At 42.9% G+C, this 19,613-nt stretch overlaps 1 protein-coding gene across 3 annotated transcripts in view; it reads left to right on the forward strand.

Annotated features, from left to right (window-relative positions):
* Positions 1-674: 674 nt before the first annotated feature.
* Positions 675-19,613, forward strand: part of LOC129834193 (protein BEAN1-like) — a 53,728-nt gene continuing 34,789 nt past the window's right edge. The window contains exons 1-3 of one of the 3 annotated variants that reach the window (XM_055898932.1): positions 675-1,263; positions 2,569-2,643; positions 3,840-3,968. In XM_055898932.1, the coding sequence (XP_055754907.1) occupies positions 1,236-1,263; positions 2,569-2,643; positions 3,840-3,968 (232 nt within the window). In that variant the 5' untranslated portion in view covers positions 675-1,235. Of the gene's footprint in view, positions 1,264-2,568; positions 2,644-3,839; positions 3,969-19,613 lie in introns of those variants that run through there. The other 2 variants (XM_055898933.1, XM_055898934.1) reach the window with 2 other exon arrangements.

The following is a 19,613-nucleotide window of genomic DNA, read 5'->3' on the forward strand; positions in this document are numbered from 1 at the left end:
GGGGTGGCCAACACACTTAGCATGGAATATTTGTAATATCCCACATCAACTTCATGAATTGTAATTCATTCAAAAATGGAACACATTCTTAATATTGTTTGTCTTTCCCATTCACCCTCTGAATGGCACACCACAATCCATGTCTCAATTGTCTCAAGGCTCAAAAATCCTTCTTTAACCTGTCTCCTACCCTTCATCTACACTGATTGAAGTGGATTTAATAAGTGACATCAATAAGGGATCATAGCTTTCGCCTGGATTCACCTGGTCAGTCTATGTCATGGAAAGAGCAGGTGTCCATAATGTTTTGTATACTCAGTGTATGCCTAGTGTCTTTTCGCAAGTTAATATTTAACGTAAAAATGAAAAATGTCCATTATAGTCAATGAAAATTATTGAGTTGGAATTTCCCAATTTGATTAAACTGAAATTGTGTTGACTCCAATCTCCTATTTTTCAGTATCCTCCTATGTAGTGATGCATGAATAAACAGTGAATAAAGTGGATAACAGTCGAAATGTGGGGATGTCAGAAGACAGTTCACATCATAATAGCCTTCGTTTGCATGAGAAAACGGGAAAAAATTAAATAAATAAAAAAAACTGTAAACTTAACATTAAAACAGACAATTTTGGTGCTCTTACATCCTGGGACATTCATATTGTATTTCCCCGTTTGTCTGCGATATGGTAACCATCCAACTGCCCTTATGTAATTTGTAAACAAACGACAGTGTTGGCACATGACTGCCGCTGGCCGCTTGTCATCTAAATTAAATATGGCATTATAATACTGTATGTTGGATAACTAAGCGCTGCAAAAGACCTACCACGTTCGCAGCCATGGTGGGACATAGAAGGTGCTTCTTGCTGCAAAGTGTTTGATTTGACGGCTTTTGAAGGCATTTGGTGTACATGCTCGATGGTTACACCAGGGATATTAGAAAAAATCTAGTATTATCTAGTCTCTACTGTGCTAACGGAAGTTTAATGAGTAATATACTTGCTATTTTGGCCAGGTTGGCCATGTCTCGGGTCGACAGCGCGCGTGTTTGAGTTGGAATTTGGACCAGGGAAGGTGTTCTGGGGGTTTTCGCACAAGATACAATGTGGCACCGTAAAATATCGTAACCCTTTTAACCACGATGTTTTCTTCGAATTAAACGAGTAATATTTCTGCTGGCATTGGGTAGGTAGGCTATCCGAAATCGAAGGACAAGAAAACACCTGCATCACATGGGGATATTTTTATACCGGTTGGTGGGTACGTACTGTATCACTCTTTCCTCTTGTCCGATAAACTGTTGAATTTTGGTTTATAGATCTGTGATCTGCGTAGAGTATTCCAGGTTGAGCAGTTGCTTTTTTAGTTATTCTGTGTTGTGGGTACACCTTTAAAGATGTTTCACCATTGAGATCATGGCATCCATGCGCCATGCTTGGGCTTTCATAGAATGTTTCCCAAAAAATAATTGAAGTCATTAATATTTTCTCATTATTACATTATGAGTTTGGTTCTTGTCCAAGGAAGGCCATGAATTGATGACTGACCCAAAATAGGCCAAATTGGGCTGTCACATAGGGCTAGCCCAAGATTGATGAGTATAGTGTATACAGGCACCAAGTGCTATGCACCTGCCCCTGAGGAGTATGTAGAATTTAGCTAGAGAGCATTGCATTTATCTTCCAAACATCCCCAGAATCTATATGGCATAGTACATGGAGACAGAGCTCTGTGTGGAACTATACTTGTCCCATTTAAAGGGACTATATGCATTTGAAATGTCCATGTTACTGTACAGTAAGACAGCCAGTTTAGAGGCCCATCTGGTTTCATATCAAATCTAAGTATCTATCCTAGTGCTCTATTAGTAGCTGTAGAGGATGATGCCAACCCACTGACTATGTTACATAATGTTCATGATAAGTTGTTACAATTCCATTGATTGTCCTCATTCTCCTTTTTGGGTTCTTTTTCAACATTTTGATCTGGGTTTCCAGAAACTGTCCGATACCGGGTTGGTTACACAACTAATCAACTTCATTTCTGCCTTTGATAAATACAAAAAAGACGTAGCTCACAGAGCAAAATGAATGAATAAAGAACTATCGATTTTTCTGAGGGGGATATTAAAGTCTTATCTTGATCTTCACATTTTAGCTTGTCAATAATACGGTCACATCACCATAAAATGTGGGCTTTGATGTTGTGAGATAACTGGCGTGACTGTCTGAATATCTGATCTGTAGTCAGCTCTGCTGTAGTTTTGCCTCAGACGGTAATGGTCATGGCAGCCTGTTGACCAAAGCCAATATGCATATGTTATTACTGTCTGGCTTAGTCCCACATTCTGCCTTGGACCTGAAATACCAAGCCAAGCCATGGCTTGTCCAATCTCTGCATTAGCCTCATCGGGCCTGGGCAGAAATGCCAAAGAGGCATGATGTGATGTCAGAGTCAGCCAAGAGGGAATAACACCCAGCCACCATAAAACAAAGTTGACAGGACTACAAAATGAGATTAATACTTCCTCTCTCTCTGTTTCACTCCTGCCCTGTACCTCTCCAGCTCTAGCAGTGCACGTTCCCCTTGTCTGTGGCAACTCAAACGCAATTGAAGTTGTCAGGAACTACTCCATAGCCTGTGAGTTTTCTCTGTGTTTTACATGAGGTTCCAATGCTCAGTACTGTACTTAACCCTGCCTTCTTATACAAGGAATGCACAGGTTATATCATACATGGATGTGGGTATATGAATGTATAGTGTGTCTAATGTATAATACAGGACTCATGGTCCGTGAACGGAGTGTACTAGAATCTAAGAGATTTTAGCTGCTGCCTGGAAGATGCAGCGTTATGTAAGAGCACTATGCACCTTTGGTTAGCATGACATTAGATCCTCTGCTTTAAACAGGACTTGAAACCTAATTCACAATGACAGGGCTTTGTGATGGCAGGCAGTGCAGTCATCCTTCATACAGTGTGCACAGAGTAAACGTCTTCATGTATGACTCACCTCATTTGAATATAAAAACACACGTGCACAATAGTCAAAGTAATAACACACGTGTAATACAGTGCTTGATTCATTTACATATGGATTTTTTCTAAACTAGAAAATGAATAATTTCCACTGAGTTACAAATTCAGTCTCCGGACGCCTTAAAACGGGATACTTCGGGATTTTGGCAATGAGGCAATTTATCTACTTCCCCAGAGTCAGATTAACTTGTGGATACCATTTTTATGCCTCTGTCTCTAGAATGAAGAAGGTTAGAGGTTGTTTCGTGAGGCAGTGCTAACTAGCATTAGCGCAATGACTGGAAGTATATGGGTATCTGCTAGCATGCCAATAGACTTCCAGTCATTGCACTAATTCTAGTTATCAATTGCGCTAACTGCACGCAGAGCAATAGAAATGGTATCCACGAGTTCATCTGACTCTGGGGAAGTAGATAGATTCATTGCCAAAATCCCAAAGTATCCCTTTAATATTGTATGTAGAGGGGTCCTGGGATTGATCGGAACACTCAGACCCTGTGGTCATGTACCGGAAAAACTAATGAACACAGGGCAGCGTGGGTGGCCCCTTGGCTGTACACCACACACAAATCTGCACACATACACACATGCATGTGCCTCAGGCTTTATAAACAACAGGGAGCCTGTCACTCTCCTCCCTCTCTCTCTCTCTCTCTCTCTCTCTCTCTCTCTCTCTCTCTCTCTCTCTCTCTCTCTCTCTCTCTCTCTCTCTCTCTCTCTCTCTCTCTCTCTCTCTCTCTCTCTCTCTGTCTCCTTCTCCCCCCTCACAATCTCCCTCCCTTCTGCCTGCCCTTGCAGATGAGGACATCGCCCTTCTGTGCAGAAGAGAGAAGCTCAAGTTCGGCACCTGCCTCATTAACCGGCTGAAATGTTACTATAGGAAGGACTGTGGAAGGGAGTACATGTTGATGAAATTAATCTGCTCAGGTAAGGGACACATCCTTGCATGTTTACTGCACATTTTTATATTAATTGTCTTAATTGTTCTTGTCATGGTGTATACTAGACTGATTATCCACACAATATATAAGCAATACGGACTGAGGGGGTGTGGTATATGGCCAGTATACCACAGCTAAGGGTTGAATCCAGGCACTCCGCACCGCGTCGTGTCGAAGAACAGCCCTTAGCCGTCGTATATTGGGATATACCACAAACCCCCGAGGTGCCTTATTGCTATTATAAACTGGTTGCCAACATAATTAGAACTGTTAAAATAAATGTTTTGTCGTACCCGTGGTATACAGTTTGATATACCGCAGCTTTCAGCCAATCAGCATTCAGGGCTCGAACCATCCAGTTTGTAATATATGTATAATGACTAAGAACATGTAACTCTTCTTTTTAGAGAAACTATAATAACCATGGCAACATATGTCTAGGATGTGATTTAGAACATCTGTTTCTGTCTTTAGTTGATTAAATAGTGTAGTTGTAAGCATCCTCTGGCACTCTTCAGATCTTCAATTTACCTGACAGAAATGCAGACCCCAGAGCCAATATGCAGAGAACTGAACCACTTAAATAACGACCTAAGGTGTCTTAAATCTATGGTGACTTTCTAAAGTGTTAGCCGTTAGTGTTAGTAGTGTTGATTGACATGACTTCATTATATCACTGTACGTACAGCGTTATGGCAATAGACATGCCATGCTGTCAAAATGACACCAAAAAATGTTCCTGCTAAAAAAAAATACGGATAAATGAATTGATATTGCAAACGCGGGTTGTCATCCATCCTCAAAATGTGATGTTCCAGTCCTAATACATGGCTTGGAGGCACAAACTGCCGGTGAAAAAACAGTTACCTCCCTGCCTGGTTGATTTTTAATCAGGGTCTTTTTTTTCATTGACACAAACATGGTTTGTACGTCAGTAGTGACCACGAGTTGCCTTATTGTGTTAAAAATGTGCCTCAGGGAAAGACTGTGCCGTTTTGCCTTTTATATAACCCCTCCATCTCTGATATATGATCTATTGGCTGCTAGGTAGCCTCGGTCCTTTATAAGTACCTTTCCAGTGAACAGCTTGTCCCCTCGGCCACGGTGTGTTTACACCCGCCACTAATGCAGCCTGACCTTTCACTAAACTGTTTGCAGAGAGAGAAAATTGTGCCCACAAACGGCTGCAGTCAGTCAGTGGAACCTCGGTACGTCATGTGGTCCCTGGCACCCTTCAGAAGAGCTCTAACGAGCCACAGAGGGCTCCTCGACCAGCCACAATATATATCTCCTGACTGACTATTGGGGAGGGCTGGGATCAGGAAGGAAATTGTTCCCGTTAAAGCTGTCCCTTGTGTGATTTTAGGGCATCCGTATTCTACATCCATAACCATTGAAATCTGAATAAAGTAATATCAAGATGAGAGGAAACGTTTAAACTCTTTTCAAAGTATTTAGCATGTTTAGACTGCATACAGACTGTTGTGTTGGTGTTAATAAACTAAGCTGTAATGGGAGTTTTCCCAGTGATGAAAGGTGGCTAAACATATACAGCCTTGCTGGCTGCTCTGACAATCATAGCTCCTCTCGAAGTAAAACTCACCAATCCCAGCTCTCCCTCTAATCTATAATTCACAGCTCATCCCCCTCACACCTGAAATGTCACCAGCCCCCTAGGCTGTGGAATGACTTTCGGTGGACGGACTCCCCGCTCTCGGCCAAGCTGTAAAAAATGAATAAGAGAAAATAAACAGATAAATAGAAAGGAAAGGCAGGATCTTTTTAGGTTCCTCTATGGACATGCCACTATGCGCAGCACAGTCCTTTATGTTGACTCTGTAGCTGAAGACTTTCTTTGATATTTTGTTGGGGGAATCACCCCTCAACATGTGGCTGGCCAAGTGTGTCGCTACTATTTCAGTACCTCAGTGTTAGGTGTAGAACCTCACTTTCCACAGACAGATCACTGAGAATGTCTTCGAGAAATGAATTTGCCATGTTAAAAAGGCCTTTGTAATCTGAATGTCATGATAGCAGATATTGTCTAAGCGATCTTTATTTCTTAATGCCTTTTTCCTTTTGAGGACCTATAATATAATACACATGTTGATATTACAATTTGATATACTTTCACATTTAAATACATTCAATTGATGGATCCTCATCTTGATAAAATATGTGTATTCATTTAATAATGTATTCGTTCAGATATTACCTGCTTCATACTGTATGCCCAAGCATACTATTTGCACTATTTGCAGTGAATAGATAACCGCCAGCGTCCTGTTAACCTTCCATTAGTCACAGTGCAGATATCTGCTTCAGCTCTCAAATGGAGGCACTGGCTCTGTGCTCCCATGTCAAATTAAATAGTGGAGTGGTTTTCATGGATGCAGCACTATCCTCTTCACTTTGGTCTTGTTTATTCTTCGTCATAGTAATTCGCTTCCAAGAAATATCGTCACCCCATACTAGTGTGGCAGCGACACTGTATTACGTTGGTGTTTTGTTTCATCGTTCTGATTGAGAACGGGGCTTCAGTGAAGGACAGCTCGCTGAAGGATCAAGGCTACAGATGGGACATCGGGGCTCTATCCTTGAAAAGGACACTTAGCCCAAATTGTTTGTCTAAATATCCAGCTGTAGAAGTGGATGATATGTAAATCTATCCATCTCCCGGTGGATCAGGGCATCTGCTGAGTGGGTAAATAAATAAAGTAAAGAGCAGCAAGTGGCTGACTAATGCTGCCACTTTGTCATCATGCCCCTCTCCTGATTTGACCTTCTCCTCACCGCTGCCAACGCAGACCTAGGGACTGTGACGGTGGCTCTGGATCCCCTGGAGTGGTCCTGCTGTGGCCCTACTTACGCCCTGTTGGCTGTCTGTCAGAGTAGGGGCATACTGGAACAGACAAGCTGTACTCCCCAGACAGGATGCACTCCCCAGACCACATCCATCACCCCTGTGTAATGTACCGTTCCTCAACATCCACAACAACTGGCGCTCCTCTACGCCAGGAAAACACCAGGTCTTATAATCTGTGTTAACTGGTCTGTGTGTACTGTCATTTGTTTGTGGGTGAATACCTTTTGCAACTTGTACAATTTCAGAGATGTGCAAACTGGGATGATGATTCCATGGCGAGGGAAGGTTTTAACACAATCAGTTTGAGTTTATTTGGAAATTCAATGCATGTAAATGTCAATGTACATCACCCAAACTTCAACGTGTAATCACACCAATCATATCATACCTACAATGGGTTTGCCCACAGTATGTAATGCTATGCAAATATACATTTTAGCAACAGCTATTATGAAGCCTTTTCACAGACAAAAGTTGAGGCATGTCGTCTTTCCAAACCTAATTTCGGTGACTTAATATTTGACAGGGAGATCTATGGCCACTTTAGTTGTTCTCTCCTTAAACACTTAAACATCTGAACGTCAGAATGTATTCAATGATGTACAGTACACTGCGTATACAAAATATTAAGAACACCTGCTCTTTCCTTGACATAGACTGACCAAGTGAATCCAGGTGAAATCTAAGATCCCTTATTGATGTCACTTGTTAAATCCACTTCAATCTGTGTAGATGAAGGGGAGGAGACAGGTTAAAGAAGGATTTTTAACTATTAACACAGTTGAGACATGGATTGTGGTGTGCCATTCAGAGGGTGAATTGGAAAAACAAAAAAATGTAAGTGCCTTTGAACGGGGTACTGTAGTAGGTGCCAGGTGCACCGGTTTGTGTCAAGAACTGCAACGCTGCTGGGTTTTTCATGCTCAACAGTTTCACATGTGTATCAAGAATGGGGGGTTCCTAATATTTGGTATACTCAGTGTATTTCTTTTTTGTCTTTTCATCAAATAGCCAATCCTATTGCACCCTTTGCATCTTAATGAGTCTGATTGTTTACTCCTAGCAAATCATGTTGTCAGAAAAAAGCACCTGTCAGTAAAAAATGGGACCGGAATTTAAACGGTCTGTTCCAGTTCAGTGCACATGATCTACGAGTACAATGGTACCCATGATCCTTTGCTTATCCATCAGAAATTGGTGCGTTTGCACATTTTTGTCGCATTTCCACTTGGTCCAAGTATGACCATCTAAATGCATATTAGGATATGTGAGATTTTAGAATATGGAGGCTGGGGATAAAATACCAAGATGGTTCCGCTTCAGTTCCCTTGTCACAGTAGAAAGAAAAAAAACTATTAAAAGCGTTGCAGGTGGCCAGATAGTGGTGGCAGATGTCAGGTGAATTCTCCCTGTGCCTTTTGGAAGAAAAGCTTTGTAATTAGTGGCCAAGCTTTCTTAATAGCATCTAATAATTGCAATGGCAAACTGCTGTGGGGTGGAGTTAGTGAGACAAGAGGAGGATGGAGACAATTGGTCCTTCATGAGTGCCTTTTATTAACATCAATTGCTTTAGACATGTTCCTTTAGTCTATCACTTTGTCTATGCCTTAGTCTATTGATCCCTCTGTTCACCGTTTACAGCAAATGGATCCATGAACTTAGCTTCACAACTCCAATCCAATATGTAGGAAATTTCGGTCGAAGCATGATGAGACATGATGAGAATGAATGTGTCTGTGAACACGATGCCTGGAAAATGGCTCCAGAACACTGTCGGCAGAAGAAACTTGAGGAAGGGTTATTGTGTTCTGGTCTTAACACCCCAAGCATCCGTTCCTCCACACATTGCAAAAGCAATGGGATTTCTCAAAGTGAGAAATGTGCTTACACATGCCATACCCAATTCACAGCTGTGGATACAATACGCAAAGGTCAGTAGTGCCCTGTGGCAAGCATGCTTCTCCCTAAACCCAGCTGTACCTTAGGGCCCAGCTTATAAGTTACCCTTGTATTGTGTCACCCCTGTATGTTTTAAGTTCCCCAGGGTTTCAGATGAAGGCCTGTGGTGTACAGAATGTTAGGTATGGACAACCGTCTCCCCACAGTTGAGAAGTCAGGACAGATAAAGTAGGAGGGAGCAGGAGTTATTACATCAACTAGAAGCAGGGGTTATTGGAGCCGCTTTAACCAGATTAAGAGGCTGCACTGTGGCCTCATCCCGTGGGCTCAGTGTGCCAGCCGTGACAGTGAGAGTGGGATCAAAGCAGCCAAATCCCACTGAAATGGGCCCAGCTATTGGCCCTCCTCACCCACTAAACCTCAGAGGTCTGGATAATGCAGGGCCGGGCCTCATACCCATGCTGTCTGTTTGTTTGGGAGGTGCAGCAGCCATGGCCCATACATGCAGGTTTATCCCCGGTACTACTCTAATCTGGGTTAAATGACATGGGGCGAGTGCTCTTTAAATGGCCGCCCCTCCTCCCAAAGTGTCTAATTATCTTAGAGGGATAAAGTGCAGTGAAGTCATGGGCTGCATACTGTCCTTGACAGTGTTTTAGGACATTGGGTAAAAGCTGACTATACACACAGACTTTAATAACAGTGAATGTGAAAGATGCTGTAGTCCTTATCAAGAAGCCATGTTGTATCTAATGGACTAATGCAATGTTGAATGTCATATGACCTTGAGCACTAGCATTGGAGGTCATTCACTCTGTAAAAGCCTTTCAAAGGGGCTTTGTGTACCTGGAGTAATCAACTGTTCTTCAGAGCTCACTTGAATCACATGGATAATCATGATAACCAAAACCTGTCCCCCGCCCCGCCCGCTCTGTCCCTAGCATGGCATCACAGTAAACCTGTCCCCTGCCCCGCCCGCTCTGTCTCTAGCATGGCATCACAGTAAACCTGTCCCCCGCCCCGCCCGCTCTGTCTCTAGCATGGCATCACAGTAAACCTGTCCCCTGCCCCGCCCGCTCTGTCCCTAGCATGGCATCACAGTAAACCTGGTCCCCTGAGGAACTCTGTAGAAGTGTAGCTGGCTGGCTGCCACGGGCAATCCAAACTGGTTTGATCCAGAATGAGTGTAGCTCACTCCCTTTCGGGGTTCGGTTGTCTAATTTGTCTTTCCACGGATCCCCCTTAGAAGGATCTCCGTATGAAGTTTCCCACCGGCTGGAGCCTCTGGCAGAGCCTGGATAAGGACAGGGTGTCTGTGCTCTCAGACACCTCAAAGTCTAGGCCAATTATGGCGTAGCGGACAACACTTTTGACAGACTTATGCACTTTTCACCATTTCATATCTTCCTGACAGTTTCCACAACAGCTTTGAGTGAAGCAGCTTCCTTTGCCTGAATCCACAGAGGCTGAATAATCCACAATATGAATGGAAATACAGTCAGAGGCTAACCAAACTCAAGAGGACAGTGCATTTTCTTCTTCTTCAATATCTCCTTGTTCTTGTAAAGCCAGGCACGCTGGAGGGGAGGCAGAGCAAGTCAATGATTTGATCTCGTAATCTTCTATTGAATTAATATAATCAAAAGGTATCAACTTTCATTCTGTAAGTTATTCCCTGGTGGCAGTGTTTTGGTGAGCCAGTACCTGCCACTGTTAAATAACCCACTCACTTTTCTATTTTATTTCACCTTTATTTAACCAGGTAGGCTAGTTGAGAACAAGTTCTCATTTGCATCTGCGACCTGGCCGAGATAAAGCATAGCAATTCGACACACAGTTATAATGATAACAATTTGTTCTGAATTGAAGTCTTCCATTTTATGATATGACCTAGCTCTTCCCCTACTTTGAGTTAGAATCATTTCCTGTAGCTGCTGTTTCATGCTGCCTGTCCTGTGCTGTTACTGTGGCAAGAGGGACAGACAGTTCCAGCCAGGTTTGGCCCTAGATTAGTACAGGAAATGACTCATTCATACCTAACCCCATTAATCCTCTTTAGACTGATGGTGTCTGGACTTCTGGGATAGGAGCACAGTCACAATTCCACCTCAACGGGAGATAAACTAATCACATTTAATTTTCTTGTTTTCACCATGGCAGCATCAAGGGAATGGTCAGACGCTTTATTTTCCACACCGTTAGAGTCTAGATTGGTGAATCATTGGCAGATCTACTGGGCTCTACTGTTTCCATGTCTCAGTGCTCAAAAAAGTATTGTCTGTAAAGGGGGATTTTCCCCTTTTCTACCACCACTCTTCTGAAAAGTGTCCAGTCCAACAGCAATGGGGTAGAGATTTTGAGTAATTTCAAACTGCTGCCAGGCAGATGAGCAAAAATATCTATTTTAGGATTCATCATGTATTTAATGTGAAATATGCAAAACCTAATTCCTCTGACTCTAATTCTGTTGCAGTGATAATGAATGATGGGATTGGGTTAATGGATCTAGAATAGTGAACTATGGTGATGCCACGACATCACACACATACACATGCATGCACGCACGAAATAGACAACAACAGCAACAACAAACCTCCTGGTAAATGAGTACGGTTGGATGTGGAAGAATTCTGGTATAATAATGATTATCTGTGCCGTCCCTTCTGTGGTTTATTAATAGGTGAGTCAGAATGCACAGAGACTTAAGCCTCGATGATCCAGTTTGACCCAGATATTCATTCCCCCTCCACGGCTCTGTGACCCACATCCAATCATATCCAACTTCCCTTCATGTATAATATTGTGGCGGTGTTATGCTGTGAAGGAGGCTGTGATAGTAACACTGTCTGATAAAAGGCATTGTGCCCAGATACAGTATTAGGTAGCATCTCTGAGACAGATACAGTTCATTTATTGTAACATACAGATGTTACTGTTTTGTATCACTTGTATGTGATGAACTGTGAACTGTTTCAATAGAATAAACTGAATAGTTCATGTGTCTTTGCAAAATAGTGGCCACTGCTATCTATCTCATTCATGCACATCAGTTGGGATCACAGGAGGCTGCTGAGGGGAGGACGGTTCATAATAATGGCTGGAATGAAGTGAATGTAATGGTATCAAACACATGGAAGCCATGTGTTTGATGTGTTCAATACCATCCCATTGATTCCTTTCCAGCCATCCCTTCCAGCCATTCCTTTCCACCCATCCTACTCAATTAAGGTGCCACCGGGCTCCTGTGGTTGGGAGATCATCGTGATTGAAGGTGTGACAGGGCCGTTGTGGAAGAGACAGATTTTTTGCTGTTCTGTGGACTGCTTGCTCTCTTTTTACACCAGCCTCTGGGTTTTCGAATCAGATCTCTGATTATTTGTCTTACAGCCAGATAAACAGCCAAGACCATGCAGTAGGCAGGAAATGGGTCACACCATGTATTGTGTAAAACATAAAGCACACTGTGGTTGGCTGTCCTTGTCACATTGAATCAAGGGGCTGACGATAAGAGAGCTGGGTACACGTGGGTTTGTTCCTCTTTCTTCATAGCTCTGTTTTTGTGTACTGTTCATTTGTCTGTGGGTCCTATTTGGTTGAATTTGTGTGTGAGCAAGAGAAATATTAGAAATAGAGAGAGGGAGATAAAAGAGGGGGGAGAAAGAGAGAGCGATTAGGAGGGAGAGAGATGAGGAAGAGGGTGTGAAGGAGGGGGATAGGGAGAGGGAGAAAGAGAAAGAGAGAGAGAGAGCGTGGGGGAGTGTGTGTTCTTAGTATTTGTCCCCGTGGAGCTGTTGCTCTGTGCAGTCACAGTGTGCCCCGGCCTGGTCAGCAGCTGTCGTGTCATCCAGACTCCAGCCTGATTCTGATGGCTGTGCTGCAGGATGACCTTGAGCCGCTGAATCAGTCTCATGCGGAATTGATTTGGGAGGGTTGCTGTGGAGATGGCTGCATGGCTGACAGACTACCCAGAAAACAGCAGTCCCATCCCAAGTCACAGTCAGGGAGCAACAGTGGCATCTCAGCCCTGGAGGCTCCTTTCAACACTGAATGTGAAAGGAGGTAACATCACTGCGACTATCAGATCCATTATAACCCATCCATCAACCAGCCAGCCAACAGAGTCTGTCTACCACAGGGTGTGAGAATGACTTCTTACCACCCACTAGTAACAGGCAACGGGTGAAATTATAAGATATTATCACACACAGAAGCTGTTAGATGGGCCTGGCATGGCTTGGCTAGTATGTGTGGTATGTTCTTATGTATAAACAGGTGTAGTAAAGATATAGTATCTTCGTTTGATCACTCTGTTGTGGCTGAGTATTTTCCTTCAAATCCAAATGAGCCTCGTGATAAATATATTCACAGAAAACCAGCAGTTCTCTTTTTTTCTCACTCACTCAAACGCACCAGACAGAACAAATGCCCTACTACTGTAGGTCCTGCTACTGCGACATTCAAATGTTTTAAAATGTATCTGAAATTCAGCCATATGCATCAACAACCATATGTTCTGAACAAAAGTATAAACGCAACCATTTCAAAGATTTTACTGAGTTACTGCTCATATATGGAAATCAGTCAATTGAAATATATTCATTAGGCCCTAATCTATGGATTTCACATGGCTGGGAATACAGATATGCATCTGTTGGTCACAGATGCCTTAAAAATAAGTTAGGGTCGTGGATCAGAAAACCAGTCAGAATCTGGTGTGACCAGAATGTTGTCCAATTCCTCTTCAATAACTCTATAAAGTTGCTGGATATTGGCGGGATCTGGAACGTGCTCTCGTACACGTCGATCCAGAGCATCCCAAACTTGCTCAATGGGTGACATGTCTGGTGAGTATGCAGGCCAGGAAAGAACTGGGACATTTTCAGCTTCCAGAAATTGTGTACAGATCCTTGTGACGCGTGGCCGTGCATTACCATGCTGAAACATGAGGTGATGGGGCGGATGAATGGCACGACAATGGGCCTCAGGATCTCGTCATGGTATCTCTGTGCATTCAAATTGCCATCGATAAAATGTAATTGTATTCGCTGTCCGTAACTTATGCCTTCCCATACCATGACCCCACCGCCACCATAGGGCACTCTGTTCACAACGTTGACATCAGCAAACTGCTCGCCCACATGACACCATACACATGGTCTGCGGTTGCGAGGCCGGTTGGACGTACTGTCAAATTCTCTAAAACGACGTCGGAGGCGGCTTATTGTAGAGAAATTAACATTATATTCTCTGACAACATCTCTGGTGGACATTCCTGCAGTCAGCATGCCAATTGTATGCTCCCTCAAAACTTCAGACATCTGTGGCATTATGTTGTGTGACAAAACTGCACAAGGTGCATCTGTGTAATGATCATGCTGTTTAATCAGGTTCTTGATATGCTACACCTGTCAGATGGATGGATTATCTCGGCAAAAGAGAAATGCTCACTAACAGGGACGTAAACAAATGTGTGCACAGAATTTGAGAGAAATAAGCTTTTTGTGCGTATGGAACATTTCTGGTGTCTTTTATTTCAGCTCATGAAACATGAGGCCAACACTTTACATGTTGCGTTTAGATTTTTGTTCAGTGTAGCTTATTAATAACACAAGATAGATATTGGTCTACGACATAGAAGTGTACCTGAAATGCAGGTGTAGGCTGCACCTAAACTATAGCCTATTGTAGCTTATGAAAATAGAACGTTAGAATGTTTTACTTTTTTGAGAATAATCAAATCCTCCTGCAGGATTATTTTACTCCTGCGACGAAACTGGTCAAATTAAGATCTAACATCTGTATGTGAACATGAGAGTTAGTGTGTGCTTTTGTGAACTGAACTGTGAGTGTGCTTTCCGCTGTAGATACAGTATCTGGTAATAAGAATGTAACCTTTATTTAACTAGGCAAGTCAGTTCAGAACAACTTCTTATTTACAATGACGGGCTACCAAAAGGCAAAAGTCCTCCTGCGGACACAGGGGCTGGGATTAAAAATGAAAAATATAGGACAAAACACACATCACAACAAGAGAGACACCACAACACTACATAAAGAGAGACCTAATACAACAACATGACAACACAGCATGGTAGCAACACAACATGGCAGCAGCACAACATGGTAGCAGGACAAAACATGGTACAAACATTATTGGGCACAGACAACAGCACAAAGGGCAAGAAGGTAGAGACAACAATACATCATGCAAAGCAGCCACAACTGTCAGTAAGAGTGTCCATGACTGAGTCTTTGAATGAAGAGATGGAGGTTAAACTGTCCAGTTCGAGTGTTTGTTGCAGCTCGTTACAGTCGCTAGCTGCAGCGAAGTGAAAAGAGGAGCGACCCAGGGATGTGTGTGCTTTGGGGACCTTTAACATAATGTGACTGGCAGAACGGGTGTTGTGTGTGGAGGATGAGGGCTGTATTAGGAATCTCAGATAGGGGGGAGTGAGGCCTAAGAGGGTTTTATAAATAAGCATAACCAGTGGGTCTTGCGACGGGTATACAGAGATGACCAGTTTACAGAGGAGTATAGAGTGCAGTGATGTGTCCTATAAGGTGCATTGGTGGCAAATCTGTTGGCCAAATGGTAAAGAACATCTAGCCGCTCGAGAGCACCCTTACCTGCCGATCTATACATTTTGTCTCCGTAATCTAGCATGGGTAGAATGGTCATCTGAATCAGGGTTAGTTTGTCAGCTGGCGTGAAGGAAGGGCGATTACGATAGAGGAAACCAAGTCTACATTTATCCTTAGCCTGCAGCTTTGATATTTGCTGAGAGAAGGACAGTGTACCGTCTTGCCATACTCCCAAGTACTTGTATGAGGTGACTACATCAAGCTCTAAACCCTCAGAGGTAGTAATCACACCGGTGGGGAGAGGGGCATTCTTCTTACCAAACCACATGCCCTTTGTTTTGGAGGTGTTCAGAACAAGGTTAAGGGCGGAGAAAGCTTGTTGGACACTAAGAAAGCTTTGTTGTTGAGCATTTAATACAAAATCCAGGGAGGGGCCAGCTGACAATAAGACTGTATCATCTGCATATAAATGGATGAGAGGGTGTTGTATGTCCAGGAGTTGTGTGTGATTCCACCTAGTAGAAAAGAGTGATCATATCAGACACACCCCAAACTGCTGTGTCAGCTCAGGTATCAGCAAACATCTCCAGTGTGAGCCTCAGCTCTAACAGGCTCCTGAATTCCTGCTTTCATGTGTCAAAGCCTGCAGTGCCCTGCTCATAAATTACCCATGAGCCCCTGTGTGAGTATCATACCCACCTCCTGGCTGCCTGGTTTGGCAGTAGGTGAGTGGTAGAGGAGCGAGAGGCTCCGGACATCCTCCCTCACTCCACTGGTGATTTGACATGACTGCTTAATGACTACCTCAGCCAAGGGCCCGGAATCAGACCTGACATTTGCTCAATACAACCGGAAGCCTCTCTACTTAGCGCCTGCCGACTAAACTGATCTGCTGCAGATAACTCACGAACAGACCAGAGAGACAGAGGCAGTACTACATGTACAGCCCTTCCTTTGTCATCAACAGAACCACATCCTGAAGAAAAACACTTTGTGGGGAGAAGCATCCATGATGCTGCTTTCGTCTGTAACACCAGAGTTACACTAGTCATACACCCTTATGTTATAGTGATGGGGGGGAAAGAATTGGTACAGTTACATGTTTGGAGATATTCTTTTTGAAGATGTATCGTTTTGACAATATTGCAATATTATTTTTGCGCTAGTTGGCTGCACCAAAACTCTAGTATTTGTCCTTCATAGCTTGTTCTTCATCTTCTTTTTAAATAGGGAGCCAATTTGTTATCAACACTCCATGACTGATCAAAACTTGTTTTCCCAAGTCTCTCCCTCGTCCATCTGCAGCAGACATATGGTGAGCAATATGTTTGGAACATCGAATCGCAATAAAATCATAGTATCGAATCGGAATATATATCGTATCATCACTTCAGTATCGTGATAATATCGTATCGTGAGGTCCCTGGCAATACCAGCCATATTATGTTATACTAGGGATAATGTGTTTCCATAGCTAGAGCTGACAGTAGGACTTGTGAAGAGCAGAATCAACAACCTCTGCATCATCAAAACAGTTGCTTTGTGAGAAGATGTTAAAGTTCACAGTTCGCCATTGTTAAGTAAATGCCAGCTGAAAAGTACCAGTGGCCTGGCTTTGGCCCCAAGTGAGAGCAAGTCCGCTGGAGCCATGGCCCAGTGAGACACGGGTGCCGGCCCACATAGATGTAAACAGAAAAGTCTGAGCCTTTTGGGTAAAACACTGGGGTAAAATCCGTTATTGAAATGCACCATGAGTGAACTGCTATGTCTTTGGTCTATTTTGTACTTTTCAAAAAGGGCATGGAATGTTACCAGTACACCTGTATGGTGTTTCCAATTATCCCTGGTGCCACTTAGCAACACTTCAAGGTGTACCAGTGGCACTCCTTTTACTATTGGTTGTTTTATAAGTAGACTACATGTTGGCTTTTTGAAGCGCGAGCTACTCACTGCAATGTGTGTGCTTTGTAGTGTGGCTATGATCGATTTCTGCTCGATGAAGCAGGCTCTACCTTACGTTAGAAGAATGGATTGCGGGGAAAAGCATTTCTAAAAGTCTATGGTGCTTTTCCACACAGTGCTGTCCATCCCCCAGACTCGTCATACAGGGCCATTTCTTCCCAGTGTCTGTCTTCATAAGACATTTGTGCTGAGAGGAGAAAAGCTGTCACCCGGCAGAGACGGGGCAATCCTTTCACTCGTCCCCTCCACAGTCCTCTCACTCTTCTCTCGCTCTTCTTTATTTCCCTCTCTTTTTTTCTCCTCTTCTTCTTCTCATATGGTGCAGTCTTTTGGTAAGCGCTGTGGACATCTGACATGTTTTCTTGTTAATAGAAGAGGGAATTGTGGATGTGTCCCTGCCTGTCGCTTCTGTTATCCCCGTACTTAGGGTTGCAAAGGGAAGGTATATTACTGCAAACTTTCAAAGTTGACCAGTAAACTACCAGAATTGTGGTATCTTTCAAGGATTTTGTGTAATCTATCGCAAGACTTCCGTGGCCCTTTTGGGTACTTCTGATTTGTACGGGTGTCTGTAATGAACTCTGGCCCTCTGTGTGGCCTTATCACATGTAAAATGTATGAAATAATTAAGTAGATTTTTTTTATTGACTGACAGAGCTGTAAAACATTATCCTAAATATAAACCGTCAAGTTAGTGAATATCATTGGTGTTTAATATGAGGTTTTCAGCATGAAATATCCTTTATATATTTTTCACACATTTTTTTTACTTTACTATGTCAGTTTTTTGTCACTATTTTGCCTTCGAACTGGTGGCAGTTGTGTCAATAGTTGGAAGGGTTTCAGAGTTAATTAAAATAACGCCATTGTTGATCAGATTATTTTTTCATTGGTTAAGCTATTTTCTCTTGAACCATACGGTCTATCTACTAGAAACTCATGGACGATATGGATTTCATTTTTTTTTTTACTATATATGAATACATTTTTTAAGGTTTTTGAAGTATAAATTGCCAAAGTCACGATAGATTGTCATAGATTTTCTGTTAATTACCGAAGTTATTGACGATTCTGGTAGCTTTGGTAAACCGCACCTATCTTTGCAAACCTTCCTGTGACACATGGGACGCACTGAGGGAAATAAGCAAAGAGTTGTGTCACCTATTAATGCAAGTGACAAATCTGTGTGAATGGGAGTCCCATGGTGGATCCTGTGTTTTGCTTGTAGGAGGTATGAAGGCTTGCATGACGTAAGACATGGAACTGCCATCTAGTGGTAGTCAGTGTTCTGGCCTGGGATGTCAGCCTGTCTACCAGTACCAGAGGCGTTTATGTCCTGCTCAGGGGATACCTTCATCTTCGGAGATGAATTTGGGATTTTGTTGTTATTGAAGTCTTTGATGGATTGCTGATTTATAATAAGGACATCTAATATTGAATCCAAGTAAATCAAGAACACGCTCATAGTCCTTTTCATTCGTAAAACCAATACGTATTGTTAGAGGTGGATGTAGAGCTCGATCTTTTCTTCTTTTTAATATTGTAATATTTCAGAATTGAAATAAATGAATATAGATATCCCTGAGGTCAGAGCAGAAATCAGGCATCTGCAAAATATCTCTGCTCTTCTCTGGCATACAATAGGTTCATCTACTAGAGACATGCAAGGTGACATTTGTTTTCCTCGTCACCTTGAGAGAATGCCCACAACGTCAGGGAGGTCTGTTATCATTGAACGCAGGGAGAGGAGTCCTTATAGGGTTATCCACATAACCATGTACCTCTCATACTGGGTAATACACATGTAAAGGCGACAGCCTTCACCTTCTCCTCACCTGCACAATGTACTCAGTGATGGATGTCCCTTATACATATTCATAGAGCAGTCATCTTCAGTACAGTTACCATAAGACATCCAGACATTCCCTTTGCGTCAGGCTGACGTCTCAATGTTATGGTCCCTCTAGCTTGTATAGAGTCTATAGACTATTTAAAGCAGGCCCTGTCATCGTCTATCAGTATCATAATAGTCACCTTAGATCCAGCAAGGTTTCACGTGGGTAGACAAGCATGCGGCCAATTGATGCACTGGATGTGACCTTGGTGTGTACTGTACATGTCAGGACAACATGGGCCTAAGAGTGATTATCTTGTATTGAGGTCATACGGGAACTTGCTGTGTGTACTGAATAACGTCCGCTGTCGTTACAGTACTGTGTGTTTGTCATGTCCCACTGAATCAGCTCAGCGTCGACGTATTGAACACGAGGAACTGCAGTGGACTTCTTCTCACAAGGTTGTACATTCCAATGTGTTATGTGA

This window comes from Salvelinus fontinalis, chromosome 35, assembly GCF_029448725.1.
Source record: "Salvelinus fontinalis isolate EN_2023a chromosome 35, ASM2944872v1, whole genome shotgun sequence".
NCBI classification, from domain to species: Eukaryota; Metazoa; Chordata; class Actinopteri; order Salmoniformes; family Salmonidae; genus Salvelinus; species Salvelinus fontinalis.